The sequence below is a fragment of the Rhinoderma darwinii genome, chromosome 8, assembly GCF_050947455.1.
Source record: "Rhinoderma darwinii isolate aRhiDar2 chromosome 8, aRhiDar2.hap1, whole genome shotgun sequence".
Lineage (NCBI taxonomy): Eukaryota > Metazoa > Chordata > Amphibia > Anura > Rhinodermatidae > Rhinoderma > Rhinoderma darwinii.
In genome coordinates, this window is record NC_134694.1 from 1,620,158 (window position 1) to 1,641,445 (window position 21,288).

Genomic DNA, 21,288 nt, shown 5'->3' on the forward strand with positions numbered 1-21,288 from the left:
TTATTTTAACAAAAACGTTTGTTTACAAAGCCATAAAAAAAATTACATCATTATTTGCAAACTACAACTTTGCAGGTAGATATATATATAAGATATTTGTCACTACGCTCTAGTCTGTTTTCTTGTCCCCGTTTTGCTTTACAAGATGGCGTCCGGTGCTCCCGCTATTTCTCCACATATTAGAAGCCGCATAAGAAGGGACTGAACAGTTCAGCTCTGTTCCTACGTTAGTTGTAATTCGCTTTTTACATCGTCTCGTAAACTCTTCAGCGGGGGACGACATCGCCAGTAAATCTCCGATCCCCCCACGTGTATTTGTTCATGAGCGTCCGTTGCTGAAATGTCTGATTTGAGTTCCCGGCATGGAACCGCGGCGGACGCGCTGAACCTGAAATGTGATCCAGATGAGGGATATTCACGTAGACTTTTTAAACAAAATCCACAGTACAGGAATAATCTCTATATACAAAGCTTAGAAACGCCACAGGCTTGTACCAAAAAAATCACTTTTGTGTTTGTTTCGCCGCGGCACCGATCCCAGTTGGTGGGACGAGGACGCCGGGAAAGATGTCAAATGTATAGACACCGACCATAAACCAATATAACGTACAGAGGGTCACATTAATAGCACAACATAGTTCAGACCTTCAGAATCTTTTTTTTGCTTTCTACAATAATAATAATTAAAAAAACAAAAATGTACAAAAAAAAAAAAAAAGTTTTTGGGCACCAAATCCCTCGGTCCATAACACGTCTGTACAATCTGCTGTTTCGTGCCAATTCCAATCCGGCCGGGTCTTGTGTAAGTATTGAGTGTTTTTATGGAGGAAAATGTACATTCAAGTTTTAATGAAGAACCGACCGTAATCCTGGAGAAGGTCCCGGCGCCGCGGCCACACCGGCTGCTCACAATAACATATAGATTTTTAATTTTACACCTTAAAAAAAAAAAAAGTACAATGTTTTCTTCGGGGCTGAATTGTTTTGTTCTTTGCGACTGTTGGAGGGGGGGGGGGGAGGGGAATAAATATCGTTTTCAATACTAAGAATCTCCGTCATTTCACTTTGCACAATAAACATCTATTTGTTTTTTATACTTTAAGGCAGGAATATAAAAAAAACAAGAGACAAACTCATTGTTAGAAACATAAATAAAGCGGGGGCAGTGGTTCATGGTTTAGGTCACCGCTAAAAGAACTTCAATAAATAAAAAGAAAATTGTTCACGTCTCTCAAATATAAAAATGTATAAAAAAGTTTTTGCTTCTTTTCTAGAAGTTTGTTCCAGGGTCCCACATCCCGCCCGGTGACGGCGCCGCGCTTTATGGCTCTGGAGTTTATTTGAAAGCCTCGGGAATGTGATTATGTTGGGGCTGGATATTCGTCGGAGGACTCGATATGCCCTCTGACCAATCAGATATATTGGAATGAGGGGACGAGCTTGACCATTGGTCCGGTGACTCGGGGGATGGGGTCAGGAAAGGGTGGTCTGGAACCTGTAACTGGTGGCTCGGGGTATTGTCCATGGGAGAAGAGTAACTGTGCTGTGAGGGCGGCGTCAGGAACTGGGTGGTTGGCATGGAGCTGGTTAGGATCTGGGTATCCTGGGGCATAGTGGAACGTAGGCTCGACAATTGCTGCAAGTCTGACTGGCCCATGTCATTCACACAGAAGGGTGCACCAATATGGGTGCTAGATGCAGATGTTGCATTGTGTTGCTGCTGCTGTTGTGGTTGCTGTTGTTGCTGCTGCTGTTGCTGCTGCTGTTGTTGCTGTTGATGCTGCTGATGTTGCATACTTTGTTGCTGGAGTTGCAGGTTTTGTTGCTGGATCTGCTGAATTTGCTGAGCTTGCAGAAGATGAGGCTGACTGGACATCCGCGTGTTCGGAATTGCCTGATATGTCATCATAGGTGAAAGAGCAGTGGTTGGCAAACCGCTGCGCAAAGAGGTCATCAAGCTGTGCTGGAGGGCTGCCGTGGCTTGCTGATGTCCGCCCTGCTGGAGGTTAGTCCTCATGGGATTGTACTGGTTAGGGACCATCCCATTCTGCAGCCTCAGCCAGTCGCACTGGCCATTCATGGCAGCTGCTCCACCCACCGTAAACTGCATGGAGCCTCCGTTCAGTACAGCGCTGGGGCTCGATACGGAAAGGTGGGCAAGACGGGGTGTCATGGAGTCAAAACTCATTCGGTTATTGCCACCAACCATTTCTTGCTTGGCAGACATATTCATGTGATTCATACTGATGTGGGTATCTGGCATATTGCTGAGGTGGTTAAGAGGCATTGATGGAGACTGCTGAAATGGAGAGGTCATCAAGGGTGGAGAGGAGACATCAGACAAGTATCCGTGAGGAGACTCCAACGAGTCCACTGGAGACAGGACACCGGAGCTGCTGTTATCTAAGAGCCCACCTTTGCCATCTTGAGACTTTTTCCTTCTGGATTTAAGGTCTTTGGTATCTTTGCACCCAGGACCCTTGGCACTTGGCTTCCGTGCCTTCTTCCCGTGCACACCTGGCTTCATATTCCCAATATAACCATTAGGAGAGCAGATGGGAGATAAAGTTGAAGCACCCATGGGACCGTTGTGCAGCTGTGGACTCCTCACGAGGTTATAGTCGTCCAATAATCGAACAATATCGTGGTGCATGCGCTCTTGTGCGATGTCACGTGGCAGCCGGTCCATGTGGTCGGTGATGTCTCTGTTCGCGTAGTGATCCAGAAGCACTTTGGCCGTTTCGTAGCTTCCTTCTCTCGCAGCGAGGAACAGAGGAGTTTCTTCCTGCAGGTAGAGATCAAGCAGGTTAGAAAACTGGCAGCAACACATTCCCTATTACCCATCCTAAGGCCCTGTTCACACCGAGTATTTTGCAGGCAGAAAAAAATCTGGAATTTTGACCTGACTGCAATTTCTTGCCGCGTTTTTCAGCTGCGGCCATTGGGCGCCGCGGGAAAAACAAAAAACGCCTTCTCTGCTTCCAGGCGGTTCCAGGCATTTATTGGCGCTGATTTCAAAGTGGTTTCCACATCAAAATCAGCGCCAAAAAACGTTGTGTGAACAGGGCCTTAGAGAGTAAGTTCCAGAGCAGAACATTTCATCATCCCAGAGAGACCACATATCTGATTACACAATTATTACATCTCCTCACCTTATTATTCTGCATGTCTTTATTAGCGCCGTTTTTCAGGAGAACCATTGCTGCATCCACATTATTCACAGCCGCTGCCCAGTGTAAAGCAGATTTTCCTGGAGGACAAAAACAAAGATTTTAGAAGTTTCCAGAATGTGCAGGGACGGCATGTGATGGATGAAATAGCGTCCAAGTGTTTACCAAGATCATCCACCGCGTTCACATCTGCGTGGGAGTTGATCAATTCTTCCACCATGCCTTCCACCGCCAGACGAGCCGCCAAGATTAGCGGAGTTGTGCCGTCGTACATGCGGGCATCCAATTCTGTTGCTCGATTCCGAATGAGAATCTGCGCAAGAACAAAAACGATCACGATTAACCGTAATTCCAGGGATATCGAGATTTCCGTTCAGATTACCGACTCGCTTACATTGGAGATTTTTAATATATTCACGGACGGAGGGGCCAGTCACTCGGACGGAGGGGCCAGTCACTCGGACGGAGGGGCCAGTCACACGGACGGAGGGGCCAGTCACACGGAGGGAGGGGCCAGTCACACGGAGGGAGGGGCCAGTCACACGGACGGAGGGGCCAGTCACACGGACGGAGGGGCCAGTCACACGGACGGAGGGGCCAGTCACACGGACGGAGGGGCCAGTCACACGGAGGGAGGGGTCAGTCACACGGAGGGAGGGGTCAGTCACACGGAGGGAGGGGCCAGTCACACGGACGGAGGGGCCAGTCACACGGACGGAGGGGCCAGTCACACGGACGGAGGGGCCAGTCACACGGACGGAGGGGCCAGTCACACGGACGGAGGGGCCAGTCACACGGACGGAGGGGTCAGTCACACGGACGGAGGGGTCAGTCACACGGACGGAGGGGTCAGTCACACGGACGGAGGGGTCAGTCACACGGATGGAGGGGTCAGTCACGTGGATGGATATTATTCTTATGATTTTGGTGTGTCTTTCATAGACACAGAAGCAGCAATACAATGCATTTTACCTCCAAACCTCTAATGTCATTTCTAGAGTAAAATGTGACTACACACCTGGAAAACGCCTTGAGCATCAGCTGCAACTGCAGCATGAAGAGGAGTCCGCCCCATGTTGTCCGGTACGTTGGCATCAGCGCTGGACTCCAGAAGCCGCTTGGCAGCATCAGCGCGGGCATATCGAGCAGCCAGATGAAGGGCAGTCTCTCCGGTGCGGTCGGTTTGGTTGTGCAGATTGGCACCTTGAACAATAAAGTCAGAGATCATGTTGGCTGAAGCATCCTCCTCTTCCTCACTGTTCCCGGTCTCAAGTCCTCCTCCGCTGCATGCTGCAATCATTAGTGGGGTGAAGCCATCTGCAAGAGACAAGAGACGGTTATGTGATGCTTTCAGGTAATTGCAGCAAACAATTATACAATAACCCCCCAAGCAAATAAAAATAAGAAAAATGATTACCAGGTCCTCGCACATTAACATCCATGCAGTCCGTATCAATCTCTCCTTGGGGAGGAGTCGGAGCCATAGATGGAGCTCGGAGGTCGGCTGCGTCCAGGTGCTGCCGAGTCCACTGTCTGTGGTCGGTCTGATCATCAAGATCGGGAAGTATGACGTGATCGTCAAACTGAGGGAGAAGACAACGTTCAGCACAGGGACCCCCACCTTCTAACGTATGGAGTACCCCCATCTATAAATGCCGCACAACTCCCTATGAGGACCCCAATATGTAAAGCCCCCTGCAAAACATCACCAGAAAAATGATCAACAACTACTATAAAAAAGTGACTCTTACCCGAAATCTCTTGCTTTCCGAGTTTTCTTCATCTTCCCACTCATTCTGATTATCATCCATCAAAGAACCATCGGCAGCATTTTTTAGTGGCCTTTATTTGTAAAATTAAGAAATAAAACAAAAGGATTAAAAATATATAAAATAAAGTAAGATTGTTACATAAACACGACATTGTGACAACGGAAAAGCTAAAACGCAGAACTGGAGAGACGGCAAAATATAAAAGTGAACTATTCAATATGTAAAATAAAGCAGCGCGACGGTCTGACATCAGCGTCGGATTTAACACTTACTTTAAACCCACAGAATCCTCCCCCCCTAGGGGATTTTGCCTCTTCTTTTTGGTTGACTCATTTGGACTGAAACCTTCCGGGAGCCAGAGGTGTCCGTGCTCTCGGCGCCTCTTCTTGTTGATGACGATGACTCCCACGACAGCAAAGATGACCAGGACGACGCACAGGCTGACACCCAAACTAGGATAGAGCGGCGAGCTGGGCGGGGGAGTTGCCGTTTCACCTGAAGACGACCAGAAGTTCGGTGAGACAGACATTAAAGCTGCATTTCAAAGCATCAACACAACGAAAATGAACTGAATTTTCTTTAACCAGATTAGAAAAAAAGAAAGAAAAGACCATTCCAAAAATAAGATTATTTTCCGTTACTCATCAGAATTGCAAATTACCCTTAAAATTCTCTCCTGCCCCAAACGGCAGTATCAAGAGACGGGTTTTTCTTTACTCCTTTAAGAAAACGGATTAATCAACTTCACATCACTGCGCTCTCATTGAGCTGTTAAGACAGAGGATTTACGTGGATTTTCGAGATAACGGTTCTAGCACCTCATGTACGCTATTGATCAATTTCTCTCCCTTTCTTTTTCTCCTTCTTAAAGAATTAATGATCCTGACGTCAATCCAGTCAAAAGAAAAAAAAAAAAAGTTGAAAGACGTTTTATTTACGAAGCGCGATGAAAAAAAAAAAAAAAAAAAGATGATTTTGAAATTCTTTATTGTGCCGAGCGCTGAAGTTTGGGAACTTACTTCTCACAGCCTCTATCTTGTATGGGAGGTCTAGATTGCCGAGAGAAGCCAGAGCCCCGAGGAACGCCGCAACATCCGTGGCGCTGTTGAAGCACTGAGACGTGGTCTGGAAACACTGACGATTATCGATTTCCAAGTAGACGATTGACCTGCGTGGAGGGTTACACAGATCCTTTACTATGGACTCATGAGAAGGATGATCACATGAAGCCCAGCGGAGGAAGGAAAAGCTCTACCTACCCCTTCACCTCCAGCTGATCCAGTTCTCGCCGATATCTGGCCGGGATCAGGGAACCCTTCACGCTGCTGAAGATGGCACGTGGGGCATCAGACCATTCTCTGGTGGACCTTTTAATGTGATGTTTCTTCAGCTCCTCCTTATTCCCGTAGTACGGGATGATCATAAACTCCCCATTCTCGTTCTTCTTAAACACAACATTGGTGTGGAGGATCCGGCTCAGCTCACGGAGGAAGTCAACTGAAATGTTCTTCAGCTTTTCTGGGGACACCAGGACTACTAGTACCAGCGTGCCATCAGCCAATTTCTCTGGCATGTTATTAGCACAGTCCAGACCATCCCACTCACATTCGGCATTGTTGCAGCCTTGGTCACAGTGACCGTCCTGGAAGTGGTCCTTGCAATACTGGTCATAGAGGGGACTGAAAAAAGTAAAAAAAAATAAGATCAGTCACAGCTGCTGGAAATAAACCTGTTCTACTGACATATTAATTCCATAATAATGTAGAAAGATATACAGTTTTAAATGAAGCATTGCCAGCTGAACAACCCCCGTGCATGCCGCATTGCCAGCTGAACAACCCCCGTGCATGCCGCATTGCCAGCTGAAAACCCTCCGTGCATGACACATTGCCAGCTGAAAACCCCCCGGGCATGCCGCATTGCCAGCTGAAAACCCGCGTGCATGCCGCACTGCCAGCTAGACAACCCCCGTGCATGCCGCACTGCCAGCTAGACAACTCCCGTGCATGCCGCACTGCCAGCTAGACAACTCCCGTGCATGCCGCACTGCCAGCTAGACAACCCCCGTGCATGCCGCACTGCCAGCTAGACAACCCCCGTGCATGCCGCACTGCCAGCCCGCCTTAAAGGTGTTGTCCATTACCGGACAACTGATGACCTATCCACCGGATAGGTCATCAGTATATGATTGGTTGGGGTCCGACACTTGGACCCCGCACCGATCAGCTGATCCAGCTGCCTCAGAGCACCGGACGTACATGCTGGAAGCAGTTGGCTCCGGTCACAGAATAGCGGCCAAGCTGCAGTACTTCAAGTGAATAGGAGCAGAGCTGCAGTACAGCCACTTCGCAACGTACGGAGCCAACAGCTTCCTGCTCCGTACACAATATAGTGTGCGATGATATCCAGTGCCCGCAGTCAGCCGGAGAAGCTGATCGATGTGGGGTCCAGGTGTCCGACCCGCACCGATCATATACTGATGACATATCCGGTGCATAGGTCATCAGTTGTCTGGTAGTGGGAAACCCCTTTAGCTCTGCTCACCCGGGTCTCAACCACCTGCTACTCCTCAATTTTGTAACTTACTTGCACTGGTTGTCAATGTTCTGGCAGTCAAATCCGTCATAGAGGCATCCGGCGTTGTTGCACTGGGAGTCGCATTTACCATCGTTAAAATATTTCCAGCACTGCAGAGCCTCGGTGCAATTCTTCCAAGGATCGTAAAAGTCGAGGGAGCAGTCACCTCCATCCCATCCACAGGCGTGAGTGTTGCAGTTGGTGTTGCAGATCTTATTTCCAGCCTGAGCAGCGCACAGGTCAATCCCGCAAACATCTTTGAAATCGGGAGGATCAATGTCCCGTCCGTGGCCGCCTTCAAAGCCGTAGTCCAGGATGTGACAAAACAGACCATTAAAGTTCCGGGGGCAGATGCAGTGGTAGAAAGGCTCCTCTGTTACAAACTTGCACGTGCCGCCATTGTAACACGGGTTGGAGTTACAGGGACTGCTGACCGGATACTGACACAAGGGACCGGTGTACTCATCTGGACAGACGCATCTCGGGGTCTTGAGGGCAGATATACAGGTGCCGCCATTGTGACAGAGAAGATTCCCACACAGACGAGTGTCATATTCACAAGTAGCGCCATCAAATCCCTTTATTAAAAAAAAAATATATATATTATCATCCACAGAATCAAACACCGACCACATCAGACAATGAAGGGAACATTATTTAGGCTAGAAAAGTAGTGCACCCAAGAGCAAAGGAACGGCTCTGCCACTTTCTAAGAACTGTGTTTTAATTTCTCACAAATTTTTTAAAGATCTATGCTTGCTGTCAGTGAAAAGAAACAGTGTTTACATCAATTGGCTGAAAATCTGTCCTGATCATGTCCAGCTGCTCCTGTGTGAGCAGGACTAGGTCGGGTGGGATTTCAGTCTCCGAGTGAATATTTTCCCTCATCAGACTTCTACTACAGAGTGTACACGTGATGATCTCTTCTTACCGGGGGACACTTGCAGATGAATCCTCGCTCTGTATTACTCGCAATAGCGCAAGATCCACCGTTTTTGCATGGTTTTCCTTTACACCCATCGAGCAATGATTCACAGCGCCGCCCTGCGGGAATTAAAATAAATAAATCAGATTATCGCTGCAGGAATCCACTTCACAAACCAGAGGAAGGGATCAGACCGCGTATTATTATTACCTGTAAATCCTTGTCGGCATTCGCAGCGGTAATCGTTCACCAGCTGGACGCAGTTCTGGGTTCCACGGGCATCGCAAGGGTTTGAAAGGCATTCATTTACATCCCCCTCACAGCGCTCCCCGACAAAACCCGGCAGACAGTTGCAATGGTATCCGCCCACGCGATCTACACATTTGCCGCCGTTGAAGCATTTCGGTTCTTGGCTGGGTCCCTCGTACAATGGGTTGCAGTCATCGATGTTAATTTCGCAGTGAACTCCTGGAGACAAAAAGTTAAGAGGATGCAACATTAAGAGTAAGGCTAAATTCACATGAGCGTATCCGATTCACGCACGCGAAAAACGCGCGTGAATCTGGCCCGTGTGCGTTGCGTTATGCATCAGTGTGCTTTGCGAGGGGCATGTGTTTTTCACGCTCGCAAAGGACTTTTTTTTATTTTCAATGGAATTGATGCGGAAATCACGCACAGCACACGGATGTGCATGCGTGTGCTGTGTGTGATTCACGCACCCATTGACTTCAATGGGCGCGTAAGTGCGTGAAAAACGCAGAAATATAGGACATGCAGTGAGTTTCACGCAACGGACACACGCTGCGTGAAAACTCCTCCACGTGTGAATGGCCCCATTGAAATCAATGGATCCGTGTGCTGTGCGTGATTTTCAGGCACAGCACACGGACGAGTTTTACGCTGGTCTGAATGAGCCCTAACTGGACGGTTCCTGTGACACTCGCATTGTATTCATATTTGCAGTCATTTATGGTGTATGTGCTTTACCTTGGGTGCCTCTAGGACATGAGCATTTGTAGGTGTTGATCAAATCAATGCAAGTTCCTCCATTTTGGCAGGGGTGAGAGTGGCACTCATTAATTTCCTCGGAACAGTTAACCCCATGGTAGCCAGCGACACACTGCAGAAGATAATAAAGATACATAATATGTAATAAAAAATAAAATCTGATCTCAGGTCCTGGTCTTATTATTTAGCACAAGGCCCAGAGGCGCTCACCTCACACGAGTAGCCTCCCAGGTAGTCTGTACAGGTGGCTCCGTTCTGACATGGATTGGGAGAACATTCATCCACCTGCTCCTCGCAGTAGCTCCCCGTATACCCGGGCTGACACAGACAGTAGTGGGTGTTACCTGTGTCACGACAAGATCCGGAATTGCGGCAGAGACTATGGATGTCCACACCTGGTGACAGAAGCGTTACAATGTGTCAGGATTCGTCCAAGGAAAGCCATAACGTGATCATGGAGCGCAGAAATCGGCAAGAGTCCCTCACCTCGTTGTGAAGCTGCGACCTCGCACGAGACATTGGGGACATCGCAATACAGTCCGGTCCAGCCGCTGTTACACTCGCAGCGATACAGGTTGTTGGTCTGCCAGCATTTCCCCCCGTTTTTGCACGGAGAAGAGTCGCACCACCTCACCAAGTTCTGCAGAAATATATCAGTATAGTTAGATGGACCTATACGAAACATCAGCAGTCCCAATAGCGGCCGTCCTAGAATAGTTCTCGCTTACCTGGCAGTTGAGTCCGGTGTAGCCCTGGGGGCAGGTGCACTTATAGGTCCCATAGCTGTCCTGGCACGTGCCACCGTTCAGACAAGGTTTGGAGTCGCACTCATTGATGTCGTGTTGGCAGTAGCTCCCGGTAAATCCGGGTGGACACTGACAGGTGAAGGTGTTTATTCCGTCCACACAGGTGCCGCCATTGAAGCAGGAGCTGGAAAAAGAGAACAATTAACATTCAACTACATAAAGGACTCGTCGTGATCCGTCCTTCATTGAAAAACAATGGACTGAAGATAAGCGGAGACGTCTCCGGAGGCCGCGGTACCTCTCTGTGCAGTCCGGGGTGTTGATTTCACAGTGGATGCCGCTAAACCCTGAAGGGCAGGTGCAGGTGTAACTGTTCACACAATCTGTACAATTAGCCCCGTTCTTGCAGGGATTGCTGGCACATTCATTTATATCCTCTTCGCACTTTGGCCCTCGGAAGCCTGGTAAACAGTTGCAGTAGAATGCGTTGATGCCGTCGGTGCAGGAGCCTCCATTGTGGCAAGGGTCTAGAATGAAAAAAGAAAATCAATTTCTAGTTCTCCCCCAAAATTCCATGACCAAGAAATGGAGGCGTCTGGAGGCGGGCGCGCTGCACTCACTCGGCTGGCAGTCGTTAATATCAGTCTCGCAGTTCCTGCCGGTGTACCCCGGTTTACAGACGCACTTGTAGCTGCCGTTCGTGTTCTGACACAGAGCCCCATTCCGGCAGGGGTTCTTCACGCACTCATTGATATCGATCTCGCATGTTTGCCCTTTAGGATAGAGAAAAAACATAAGCCCCATAAGATTGTAGGAATATGGAGACTGGTTTCAGGTCACCGGTGGTTAATTCATGGAAAATATCCGCGGGAGTTTCTATAGCAAAGGTTTTATAAATATCAAGTTACAGTAGCTTTATAACGGAGAGAACAAACAAGGCGGCCGGAAGCCTTTATATGCCACAGACCAGGATCCATTACAAAAACTCGACGACGGCTGTACAGCGTTACATATAAAGAAAATGCACCCCCGACGTTTACACGAAGCGCCACTTTATCATCAAGAAAAATTATCAGCAGAATTTTAGCTCATGTACTCTACTCACAGCCAAAGCTGCATTCACACTATTGCTGGCTTGGAATTTGTGCAGACAGACTCTCCTTTGACTACACAACATTGAAACCCCATCAAATAAAGCACATTGCTGCACAGCATTCTAGTAGATGTAAGGTTATGCTCATCCGGCTACAGTAGGGTGTCAGGATGAAAGATTTCAGGACTAAATTTACCTTGCCATCCAGCAGGACAGACGCAGGAGAAACTTTCAAAGTCTTCTGATTCTTGACACTTCCCATCATTTTTACACGGGCTATTGGCACAGGGAGCCAGGACGTCCTCACATGTGGCCCCTGGACAAGAGACGAGAAGCGTTAATAAAACACAGGGCAGCCCCCTCTCCACTTTATGACAAGCCCACCATTTCCAACTTTTATATAGCAACGATATTTACCGCAGGTCTAAACGAACATCAAATCTACAAATAAAAAACATCAGCCGTTTCTTGCGAGCAGATTAATAGGAAAAAACAAAATGTTGGAAGCGTATTTTCTCGGTGAAGCGCTATCTCGCCGATAGGCCGTGGCCTTTTTCCAAAGCCTTCGCTATCCTCATTGGGTTACTGTGGCGACCGGGGCCAGGCAGGAAATTCAATCCGGTTTCCTGCGATTGTGCACATTGCAGTTTTAATGGAAGGGGAAGCAGGAAGCCGGGGAGCAGGATTGGACTCTGACAGCAATTCCCATCTACTGCAAATCTGTCAAAATAATCCCTCACCCGCCCACTGGGGCTCGAGACGCGCATTGTGGGCCGGTCGCCCGAGAACTGTCAAAAAAACGGCACCAAATGCGCAAACACTGAGGATTTTTCCACCCGGCACCTGACAGGATCGTCAGACTCATCGCACAGTCTTAACTTGCTGGGAAACCATGTTGTTTTTGGAGAGAGAACGGGCTGAGGGGGTCATGGACTTTTTTCCAAGCAAAATATTTTCCTCCCTTTACTTGGAAAAGAACAATGAACACAAGTCGACTCTCCCAGGCACCGTCTCTGCTTGTATTGGAAAGGCGTCCCGGCCCTGGAGTTTATCTATAGGGGTCCTCGTCGGTCTATGACTCACCTGTATACGGTAACATACAGATACACTTGTATCCAGCCACTCCGTCGATGCACGTCCCTTCATTGAGACACGGGTTAGACGCACATTCGTTGACGTTTGTCTGACAGTTCAGTCCTATAAAAGAACAAAATATTTATCATCGGACACAAGGCTAATAATCTATTATCGCTTTCTGCGCAGACGACGTCACTTACCGCTAAAGCCCTCTCTACAGGTGCAGATGTAGCCGCTGGTCATGTCCTTGCAGGTTCCCCCGTTCATACATGGATTGGAGTCACATTCATTATTATTAATGTCACAGTTGTTCCCACTCCAGCCCGAGTCGCAGTCACATTTGTACCTAAAACAACAGACACTAAAATGATATGGACATCCAATATGGCTGCTGCCACGGGGCCGGTCACCCAGCTTTCCTAGATGCCTGAATAGCAAATCTGCCTAGTAACAGAGCACAACATCCACTGGAAAAGTTGTCTACATCTAGAAATGTTTGGTGCCAACCGCTGTGATGGGCAATATTGTGTTTCACCCTAAGAAATAGGTTGAAGACCAATCCATTCGGACTCCTGCTCGGTCTGGCCATCCCTCGTGAACGCTTACCCGTTGACGCCATCGCGGCAGTTTCCGTGGATACAAGGGTTGCTCCTACACTCGTCCACTTCAGACAGACACATTTGTCCTTGGAAACCTTCGAGACACGTGCACCTATAGCCGTTAATGAGATCTTCGCAGGTTCCGCCGTTGTGGCAGGGATTGCTGGCGCACTCGTCAATGTTAACGTTACACATCTTCCCTGGATACAAAGTAACGAAATTACAATTAGAAAATGGCGGATCACATTCCTATAAAGAAAAAGAATGCAGATGCGATGAAATGGGAGAAAATAAGGAGCCTCCTGACAATGGCTGAGCAGGTCACGTCTCTCCAGTTACCTATTGGCGTTTCTCATGGGAGCGAGGCTTTTAGTGGGGCGCACACGGGCTATTTAGTGGAAGAAAGGCTCTATTGATCACAGGACAGATGAGGAATTAAGGGGAGAAAAATGTCCCATAAAACTCGGCTTTGCACAGGTGGGCAGTGGGCCGTGCAGGGGGGTAGACTCTTAATCAAAGGATCGTATTAACCTTCCCTAATAAACACAGCAGTCAGACCAACTCAGAAACCTGATCCCTCCACCGAGCTGAATGGACGCCCTAATCTCTGTCCTCAGGTGCCTATTCTCTACCAGTATCGAGGCTGAAGCAGCCGACGTCCCACACGCTGCGCTCTGACAAATGGTGCTGCATGGAGACTCAGCGATGTAGTCCCCGGCCCTCTTACCGGCATAGCCCGGCTCACAGGCACACTCGTAACCGTTGATCTTATCAATACACTTCCCGGAGTCGCAGGGATTGCTGGCGCAGTCGTCTAAATTCACTTCACAGTTGGGCCCTTAAAAAATACAAGACGTTAAAATATTATTATTATTAGCAATGAAATTCCCAGAAAAAAAAACGTACAGGAATCTACACATTAGGATAAATGTCCCCGATGCCGGTGGGCGCCTCCTACCTGTGGTCCCTTTGAGGCACTGGCACACGTAGATATTAATTTTGTCCACACAGTCTCCTCCATTTTGACACGGCATGCTCAGGCACTCATTAATGTTGGTGTCGCATCGCCTTCCCGTATATCCAGGTTTACATTCACAGGTAGAGGTGGCGATGCCATCGATGCAGGTGCCATAATGACAGGGGTCTGGCTTGCAGTCGTCTATATCCACTTCACAGTGGGGGCCGGAAAATCCTGCAAACAAAAAAAGTATTACTCACAATGCCCTGTAAACACTGGACCGACCTGTATATACACCATACACTGTGCGCTGGATAAGAGGATTTTTTTGAGGGTTAGGAGACTTATGCAAACAAGAGGGTTTCCCGGGTGACGGCCGTTCAAAAAACCCCCGTCACACGGCTGCAGCAGGAACAGCAGACCCCTAATGGGGCTATTTACACGACCGTGAAATCCGGCCGTCAAAAAATTGGACATGCCCTATTCTCGGCCATTCTCCCGGCTCCCATAGAAGTCTGTGGGGCCGGGTAATATACGGCCATTACTTGAACGTGCTCCAAGTGACGGCCGTGTCTTCCGTCGCTCGCGCGCTCTCCTTCTCCTCCCCACAGTGCGAAGTGCATGTGAGGAGGAGGTTATTTTTTTTGCTCCCTGTAGGAGCGGAATCCCCAATCCCCGGCCACAGCTTCGGCAACGCTGTGGCCGGGGAATGGGGATTCCGCTCCAGGAGAAGTCCCTGACTTCTGAAGCGGAATCCCCACCGCTGTGGCCAGGGATTCCGACCCAGGAGAAGTCCCGCACTTCACTGTCCATATAAGGACAGTGAAGTGAGGGACTTCTCCTGGAGCCGTCCCCTACAGGAAAGTAGGGGGTGGGGGGGTTCCATCTATGGGGGGTGACTATGTACAAGGAGTCTGTGTGGCGCTACCTACAGGGGGGGCTGTGTGGCGCTACCTACAGGGGGGGCTGTGTGGCGCTACCTACAGGGGGGGCTGTGTGGCGCTACCTACAGGGGGGGGCTGTGTGGCGCTATTTACAGGGGGGGCTGTGTGGCACTACCTACAGGGGGGGGCTGTGTGGCACTACCTACAGGGGGGGCTGTGTGGCACTACCTACAGGGGGGGCTGTGTGGCACTACCTACAGGGGGGGGCTGTGTGGCCCTACCTACAGGGGGGGGCTGTGTGGCATTACCTACAGGGGGGGGCTGTGTGGCATTAAGTACAGGGGGGGCTGTGTGGCATTAAGTACAGGGGGGGCTGTGTGGCATTACCTACAAGGGGGGGGGGGGGGGACTGTGGCAGTATCTACAGAGGGAAGTGTGTGGCAAAAAATGTACAAATGAAATTCATCCGATTTTAAAACGGACAGGGAAAAAACGGATGCAAAACGGGTCAAAATCGGTCGTTAAAAACGGCAACACTTGGACCTTGTCTTGTGAATAAGACCTTAGTCACAAGCCTTAAAGGGTCCATTAACATTAATGGACCCCCCACACATGAAATAAAATGAATAGCCGTACTACTGGTCATGTGCAACTTCTTAGCCAATCAGATGACAAATAAGCAACACTACTTATGTAATTGGCTAGAAAGTTGCACATGAGCAGTAGAGCGGGACTCCCATGGACAGCAGGAACCATTTCTAGGGCTCTGATCTCTCCATAGTAACCCCCGCTAGATCATCCAGAGGAGCCGTACACTGCCCTATGCTAATTTTAAATAGGAACAGGCGGAGACCGGTCCGGTTTAACTAAAAACATGGACGCCAAAAAGTTAATCTGCCTTTGTCGAAATATACTTACCGTCTCCGCAGTGATTTGTTAAAAAATAAAAATTTCTCGGATAAGTTAAAATCTGGCTACGGTGATATTTTATCTGTCGCTACGGTAACATGGGGGAAAAAATGTTTGAAGCGATTAACTATGCAAAGCTGAGGAGTCTCCGTCCTCTCCATTCGCTCGCAGGGAGTAAAACACTGACTGCACTTGCTGGAAAGAACATCTTTTCATCGCTCGCTGCCATTCACAGGAGCCAGATTAGAAGTCATTCAGCTGTGAGCTCGCTCGGCCGTGACAATAGTGGCATTGTCTCCCCCCGGGGCTCATGTCATGGACCCATCAAGGCCACTCCTCGCAGGCTGCCGCACAATGCAAAAGAAAAAAAAGGCTTTCTGTGAAGCGGCCTCAAACTTTTCCCGCGTCTTTTCTCCCTTCTCCGCAGAATACAATCTTCTGGCTCGAGAAAGGATAAACGCACAAAAGGAAAAAAAAGAAAAGAGCCCCTGTGTGCCGACAACACCTCCGCCCCGCGCTCCACATGGGGAGCGTTTGCTTTCACTCTAATTGCGACACCAAAGCTGCAGACATCTGCTCCGCCACGGATCACTTTCCAGGGTCTTTCATGATGAATCCATTGGCTTTTGCAGCACAGAACGGAGATTGTCTAATCCTCAGGACAAATGAAACGTTTGTCCCTTTGGTCAGTACAAGAGCACAAATCCCAGAAAGCCGATGCTGACGGTACGTTACCTTCTGCGCACTGACAGGTGTAGGTGTTGGGTCCGTCCATGCATTTGGCGCCATTTTTGCAGGGCGTGCTGGCACATTCGTCGATATCGTACTGACACAAGTGCCCGTTAAAACCTAAAAAGAGGAAAGAAAACTTCTCTAAATTTCTGACGATTGGTTTTGTTGAACGCAGAAACCAGTAACGTCAGCATGTCAGGACCATGTGAAAACTCGCCAAAAGGTAGTTCTATTCACTGACAGCCTCAGGTGGGGGTTCACCACTGGACTCTGGAACTATAAGGGGAACCTGCATGTCCAGGCAATGACTGGGAATTCCAGTATTCTCCAAATACCCGTGCGTTCAGTGCATCTACATAATAGAAAGAGCAGACAATAGCGGCCCGACACAGACAAGGGGGTATTAGGGGTCTGACCCTGCACTTTTCTCATCGCAAGAACATTGCCTACAATATCAAGCGCTGCCAATCATCGCGATCTATAGCCGTACATGATCCAATATGGCGTCCAGTCAATGCAAGTCCAGCGTGAGCTGAAGAAGACGCCTCACGGCACAAAACCAGCCGGCTCAACCCGACAATCTTCACAGCTCAGTTTAACATTCTTGTCCGGCTTCACATCCCACTGCATTTAAAAAAAAGCTGTAAATCGTCTCCTGGTCCAGGATCGGGGTCACATGGGACTAAAGTAACCAGAGTCTGACTTTAAGAACACCGGGGGTGGGGGAAGGTGGTGCACAAACCCTCCCCCTGTAAGTGCCCCGTCCTCAACTGTGCCAGTCAGTGCCGCTACATATGGACCTCACACTTTCTCTATATAACACCTGTGACTGTTCATTCCTATGATAACAAGCCATGACTAAGGACGCAATCAGCGTCTGAAACGCGTAGGCACCGCCTATACCGCTAACCACCTATTGTACTCTGGAAATACCCGTACATTTTTTCACTGTTTTAACTTTTCGAAATAAAACTTGGAAGAAGTTTCCCGTTTTAACAGATGCACAAAACTCAGCGCCGGATCCATTTTTTACCTTCTTGTCTATGCAAATCCGTGTGCCGACACGAGGACCCGTGCGCTTACAACCAACCATACCCGTGATAAGGCGAGCTGGAGGAACCCTCCTATTTTTTTGTTCAAGAATTACAATCACCCTGATCATAGAACGGAATCAATCCATCCCGCAAACCCCGGGCCGCTACAGATCCGGAGCAGCTGATGAGTGGGATTTTCCTGCAGGTGCAGATTAGTCGTAACCTTGCCAGACAGCGCTGTCCTATTGATCCGATCTCTCACCTGTGGGGCATTCGCAGTGAAACTCGTTGATTTTATCGATGCATCTGCCGTTGTGTTGACAGGGGCCGCTGGCACATTCGTCTGTATTGATTTCACAGAATTTCCCTTCATAACCTAAAAAATGAAAGAGTAACAGTTCATACGAGAACGCTGCACAACCAGAATGAGGAGGAGCTCCGCACCTTCCTGATCGGTAATGGACGCACCTGGCATACAGATACACTGGAACTCTCCAATCTGGTCCAGACACGTGGCGTCATTCTGACAGGGGTTGGAGAGACACTCATTAACATCAATCTCGCAGCGAGGTCCTGTGTAGCCTGTGAGGCAGTTGCACTGGAAAGAGCCCTGGGTATTGATGCATTTTCCGCCGTGTTCACAGGGGTTGGCACCTGCACAGTCAAACGAAGGGTTAATGCGACTTTCCATAAATGTCCAACTTCACGTTATTCACCATCTACGATTATAAGGCTTCTTACCAAGAGAGCACTCGTCCACGTCGTGGTTGCAGGCAGGTCCGGTGTACCCCGAGGGGCAGGTGCAGATCGCTTTGCCGTTGACCGGGTTGGTATCACAGTTGGAGCCTTCGTTGCAGGGGTTGCTGATACAAGCGTCATTCAGGTGACAAAGCAGACCTGGAACGCAAGAAAGGGCAGCGAAGCTTTCATTATTTACTGGGTGCATTTATTTATTGGATTGCGAAGGACAAATGGCTGAATAAAAAAAAAAAAACATGATGAAATACGCTACGAATATGAAATATGTCCAGAAGCCGCGCCAGGTGACGTCAGACATTATGATCTCACCTGTGCGGCCGTGTGGACACTCGCAGTAGAAGGACGCTACTCGATCGTGGCAGGTGGCCCCGGAGTTACAAGCGGCGTTGGCACAGTCGTCAATGTTCTCGCTGCAGTCCTCTCCAGTCCAGCCGTTGACACAGACACAATTGTATCCTCCGTGGGTATTATGGCAGGTGCCGCCATTCTGACAGGCGTTTGGCATCAGCTGACACTCGTCAACATCTTCTGTGCAGTACTGACCTGCGACACGAAAAAAATAAATTAAAAAAAAAAAGATATATTATACACACACGTCCCCCTGTATATACAGCCAGAGATAGACCGGTCCCCCTGTATATACAGCCAGAGATAGACCGGTCCCCCTGTATATACAGCCAGAGATAAACCGGTCCCCCCTGTATATACAGACAGAGATAGACCGGTCCCCCTGTATATACAGACAGAGATAGACCGGTCCCCCTGTATATACAGACAGAGATAGACCGGTCCCCCTGTATATACAGACAGAGATAGACCGGTCCCCCTGTATATACAGACAGAGATAGACCGGTCCCCCTGTATATACAGACAGAGATAGACCGGTCCCCCTGTATATACAGACAGAGATAGACCGGTCCCCCTGTATATACAGCCAGAGATAGACCGGTCCCCCTGTATATACAGCCAGAGATAGACCGGTCCCCCTGTATATACAGCCAGAGATAGACCGGTCCCCCTGTATATACAGCCAGAGATAGACCGGTCCCCCTGTATATACAGCCAGAGATAGACCGGTCCCCCTGTATATACAGCCAGAGATAGACCGGTCCCCCTGTATATACAGCCAGAGATAGACCGGTCCCCCTGTATATACAGCCAGAGATAGACCGGTCCCCCTGTATATACAGCCAGAGATAGACCGGTCCCCCTGTATATACAGCCAGAGATAGACCGGTCCCCCTGTATATACAGACAGAGATAGACCGGTCCCCCTGTATATACAGACAGAGATAGACCGGTCCCCCTGTATATACAGCCAGAGATAGACCGGTCCCCCTGTATATACAGCCAGAGATAGACCGGTCCCCCTGTATATACAGACAGAGATAGACCGGTCCCCCTGTATATACAGACAGAGATAGACCGGTCCCCCTGTATATACAGACAGAGATAGACCGGTCCCCCTGTATATACAGACAGAGATAGACCGGTCCCCCTGTATATACAGACAGAGATAGACCGGTCCCCCTGTATATACAGACAGAGATAGACCGGTCCCCCTGTATATACAGACAGAGATAGACCGGTCCCCCTGTATATACAGACAGAGATAGACCGGTCCCCCTGTATATACAGCCAGAGATAGACCGGTCCCCCTGTATATACAGACAGAGATAGACCGGTCCCCCTGTATATACAGCCAGAGATAGACCGGTCCCCCTGTATATACAGACAGAGATAGACCGGTCCCCCTGTATATACAGCCAGAGATAGACCGGTCCCCCTGTATATACAGCCAGAGATAGACCGGTCCCCCTGTATATACAGCCAGAGATAGACCGGTCCCCCTGTATATACAGACAGAGATAGACCGGTCCCCCTGTATATACAGACAGAGATAGACCGGTCCCCCTGTATATACAGCCAGAGATAGACCGGTCCCCCTGTATATACAGACAGAGATAGACCGGTCCCCCTGTATATACAGAGATAGACCGGTCCCCCTGTATATACAGACAGAGATAGACCGGTCCCCCTGTATATACAGACAGAGATAGACCGGTCCCCCTGTATATACAGCCAGAGATAGACCGGTCCCCCTGTATATACAGCCAGAGATAGACCGGTCCCCCTGTATATACAGCCAGAGATAGACCGGTCCCCCTGTATATACAGCCAGAGATAGACCGGTCCCCCTGTATATACAGACAGAGATAGACCGGTCCCCCTGTATATACAGACAGAGATAGACCGGTCCCCCTGTATATACAGACAGAGATAGACCGGTCCCCCTGTATATACAGACAGAGATAGACCGGTCCCCCTGTATATACAGACAGAGATAGACCGGTCCCCCTGTATATACAGCCAGAGATAGACCGGTCCCCCTGTATATACAGACAGAGATAGACCGGTCCCCCTGTATATACAGACAGAGATAGACCGGTCCCCCTGTATATACAGCCAGAGATAGACCGGTCCCCCTGTATATACAGACAGAGATAGACCGGTCCCCCTGTATATACAGCCAGAGATAGACCGGTCCCCCTGTATATACAGCCAGAGATAGACCGGTCCCCCTGTATATACAGACAGATAGACCGGTCCCCCTGTATATACAGATAGAGACAGACCGGTCCCCCTGTATATACAGATATAGCCCTACCTGTCCAATCAGGAGAACAGCGGCAGTTGTAGGTGTTCACTCCATCCACACAGGTTCCTCCGTTCTTGCACTGGTTTCCCGGACAGTCGTCAATATTTTCCTCACAGTTTTGACCAGAAAATCCTATAAAAAGACAAAAAAAATTCAGCCATTTATTTGGGGTTAAAACTCCATTGCGTCAAGTGTCATCACTATTTAACAAAGTTTGTGACCGTAAGGAAATGGTTCAATGGTGTCAAGAAACAAGATGGCGGCCTCTCATGTGGAGGTGAAACACGACGAATATTCATCGCCACCACTGATCGTTACAGGATTGTGATGACATCTCCTTGTAGGACGTGGCCTCGTTTGGCGGCAGAAGTCGCTGTATACACAAT

General features: G+C 49.1%; 1 protein-coding gene across 1 annotated transcript in view; it reads right to left on the bottom strand.

Annotated features, from left to right (window-relative positions):
- The window catches only part of NOTCH1 (notch receptor 1), a 49,885-nt gene continuing 28,597 nt past the window's right edge, over positions 1-21,288 (bottom strand). The window contains exons 5-34 of the mRNA XM_075834621.1: positions 20,912-21,034; positions 18,553-18,786; positions 18,226-18,381; positions 17,953-18,138; positions 17,747-17,860; positions 16,454-16,567; positions 13,926-14,159; positions 13,695-13,805; positions 12,975-13,167; positions 12,569-12,714; positions 12,375-12,488; positions 11,488-11,607; positions 10,819-10,971; positions 10,497-10,725; positions 10,181-10,382; positions 9,939-10,092; positions 9,663-9,847; positions 9,432-9,564; positions 8,655-8,912; positions 8,451-8,563; positions 7,529-8,097; positions 6,202-6,621; positions 5,962-6,110; positions 5,215-5,437; positions 4,922-5,012; positions 4,588-4,753; positions 4,189-4,487; positions 3,336-3,483; positions 3,153-3,250; positions 1-2,785 (exon numbers count right to left, since the gene is read on the bottom strand). Coding sequence (XP_075690736.1) covers positions 1,337-2,785; positions 3,153-3,250; positions 3,336-3,483; positions 4,189-4,487; positions 4,588-4,753; positions 4,922-5,012; positions 5,215-5,437; positions 5,962-6,110; positions 6,202-6,621; positions 7,529-8,097; positions 8,451-8,563; positions 8,655-8,912; positions 9,432-9,564; positions 9,663-9,847; positions 9,939-10,092; positions 10,181-10,382; positions 10,497-10,725; positions 10,819-10,971; positions 11,488-11,607; positions 12,375-12,488; positions 12,569-12,714; positions 12,975-13,167; positions 13,695-13,805; positions 13,926-14,159; positions 16,454-16,567; positions 17,747-17,860; positions 17,953-18,138; positions 18,226-18,381; positions 18,553-18,786; positions 20,912-21,034 — 6,884 coding nt within the window. The 3' untranslated portion in view covers positions 1-1,336. The remainder of the gene's footprint in view (positions 2,786-3,152; positions 3,251-3,335; positions 3,484-4,188; positions 4,488-4,587; positions 4,754-4,921; positions 5,013-5,214; positions 5,438-5,961; positions 6,111-6,201; positions 6,622-7,528; positions 8,098-8,450; positions 8,564-8,654; positions 8,913-9,431; positions 9,565-9,662; positions 9,848-9,938; positions 10,093-10,180; positions 10,383-10,496; positions 10,726-10,818; positions 10,972-11,487; positions 11,608-12,374; positions 12,489-12,568; positions 12,715-12,974; positions 13,168-13,694; positions 13,806-13,925; positions 14,160-16,453; positions 16,568-17,746; positions 17,861-17,952; positions 18,139-18,225; positions 18,382-18,552; positions 18,787-20,911; positions 21,035-21,288) is intronic.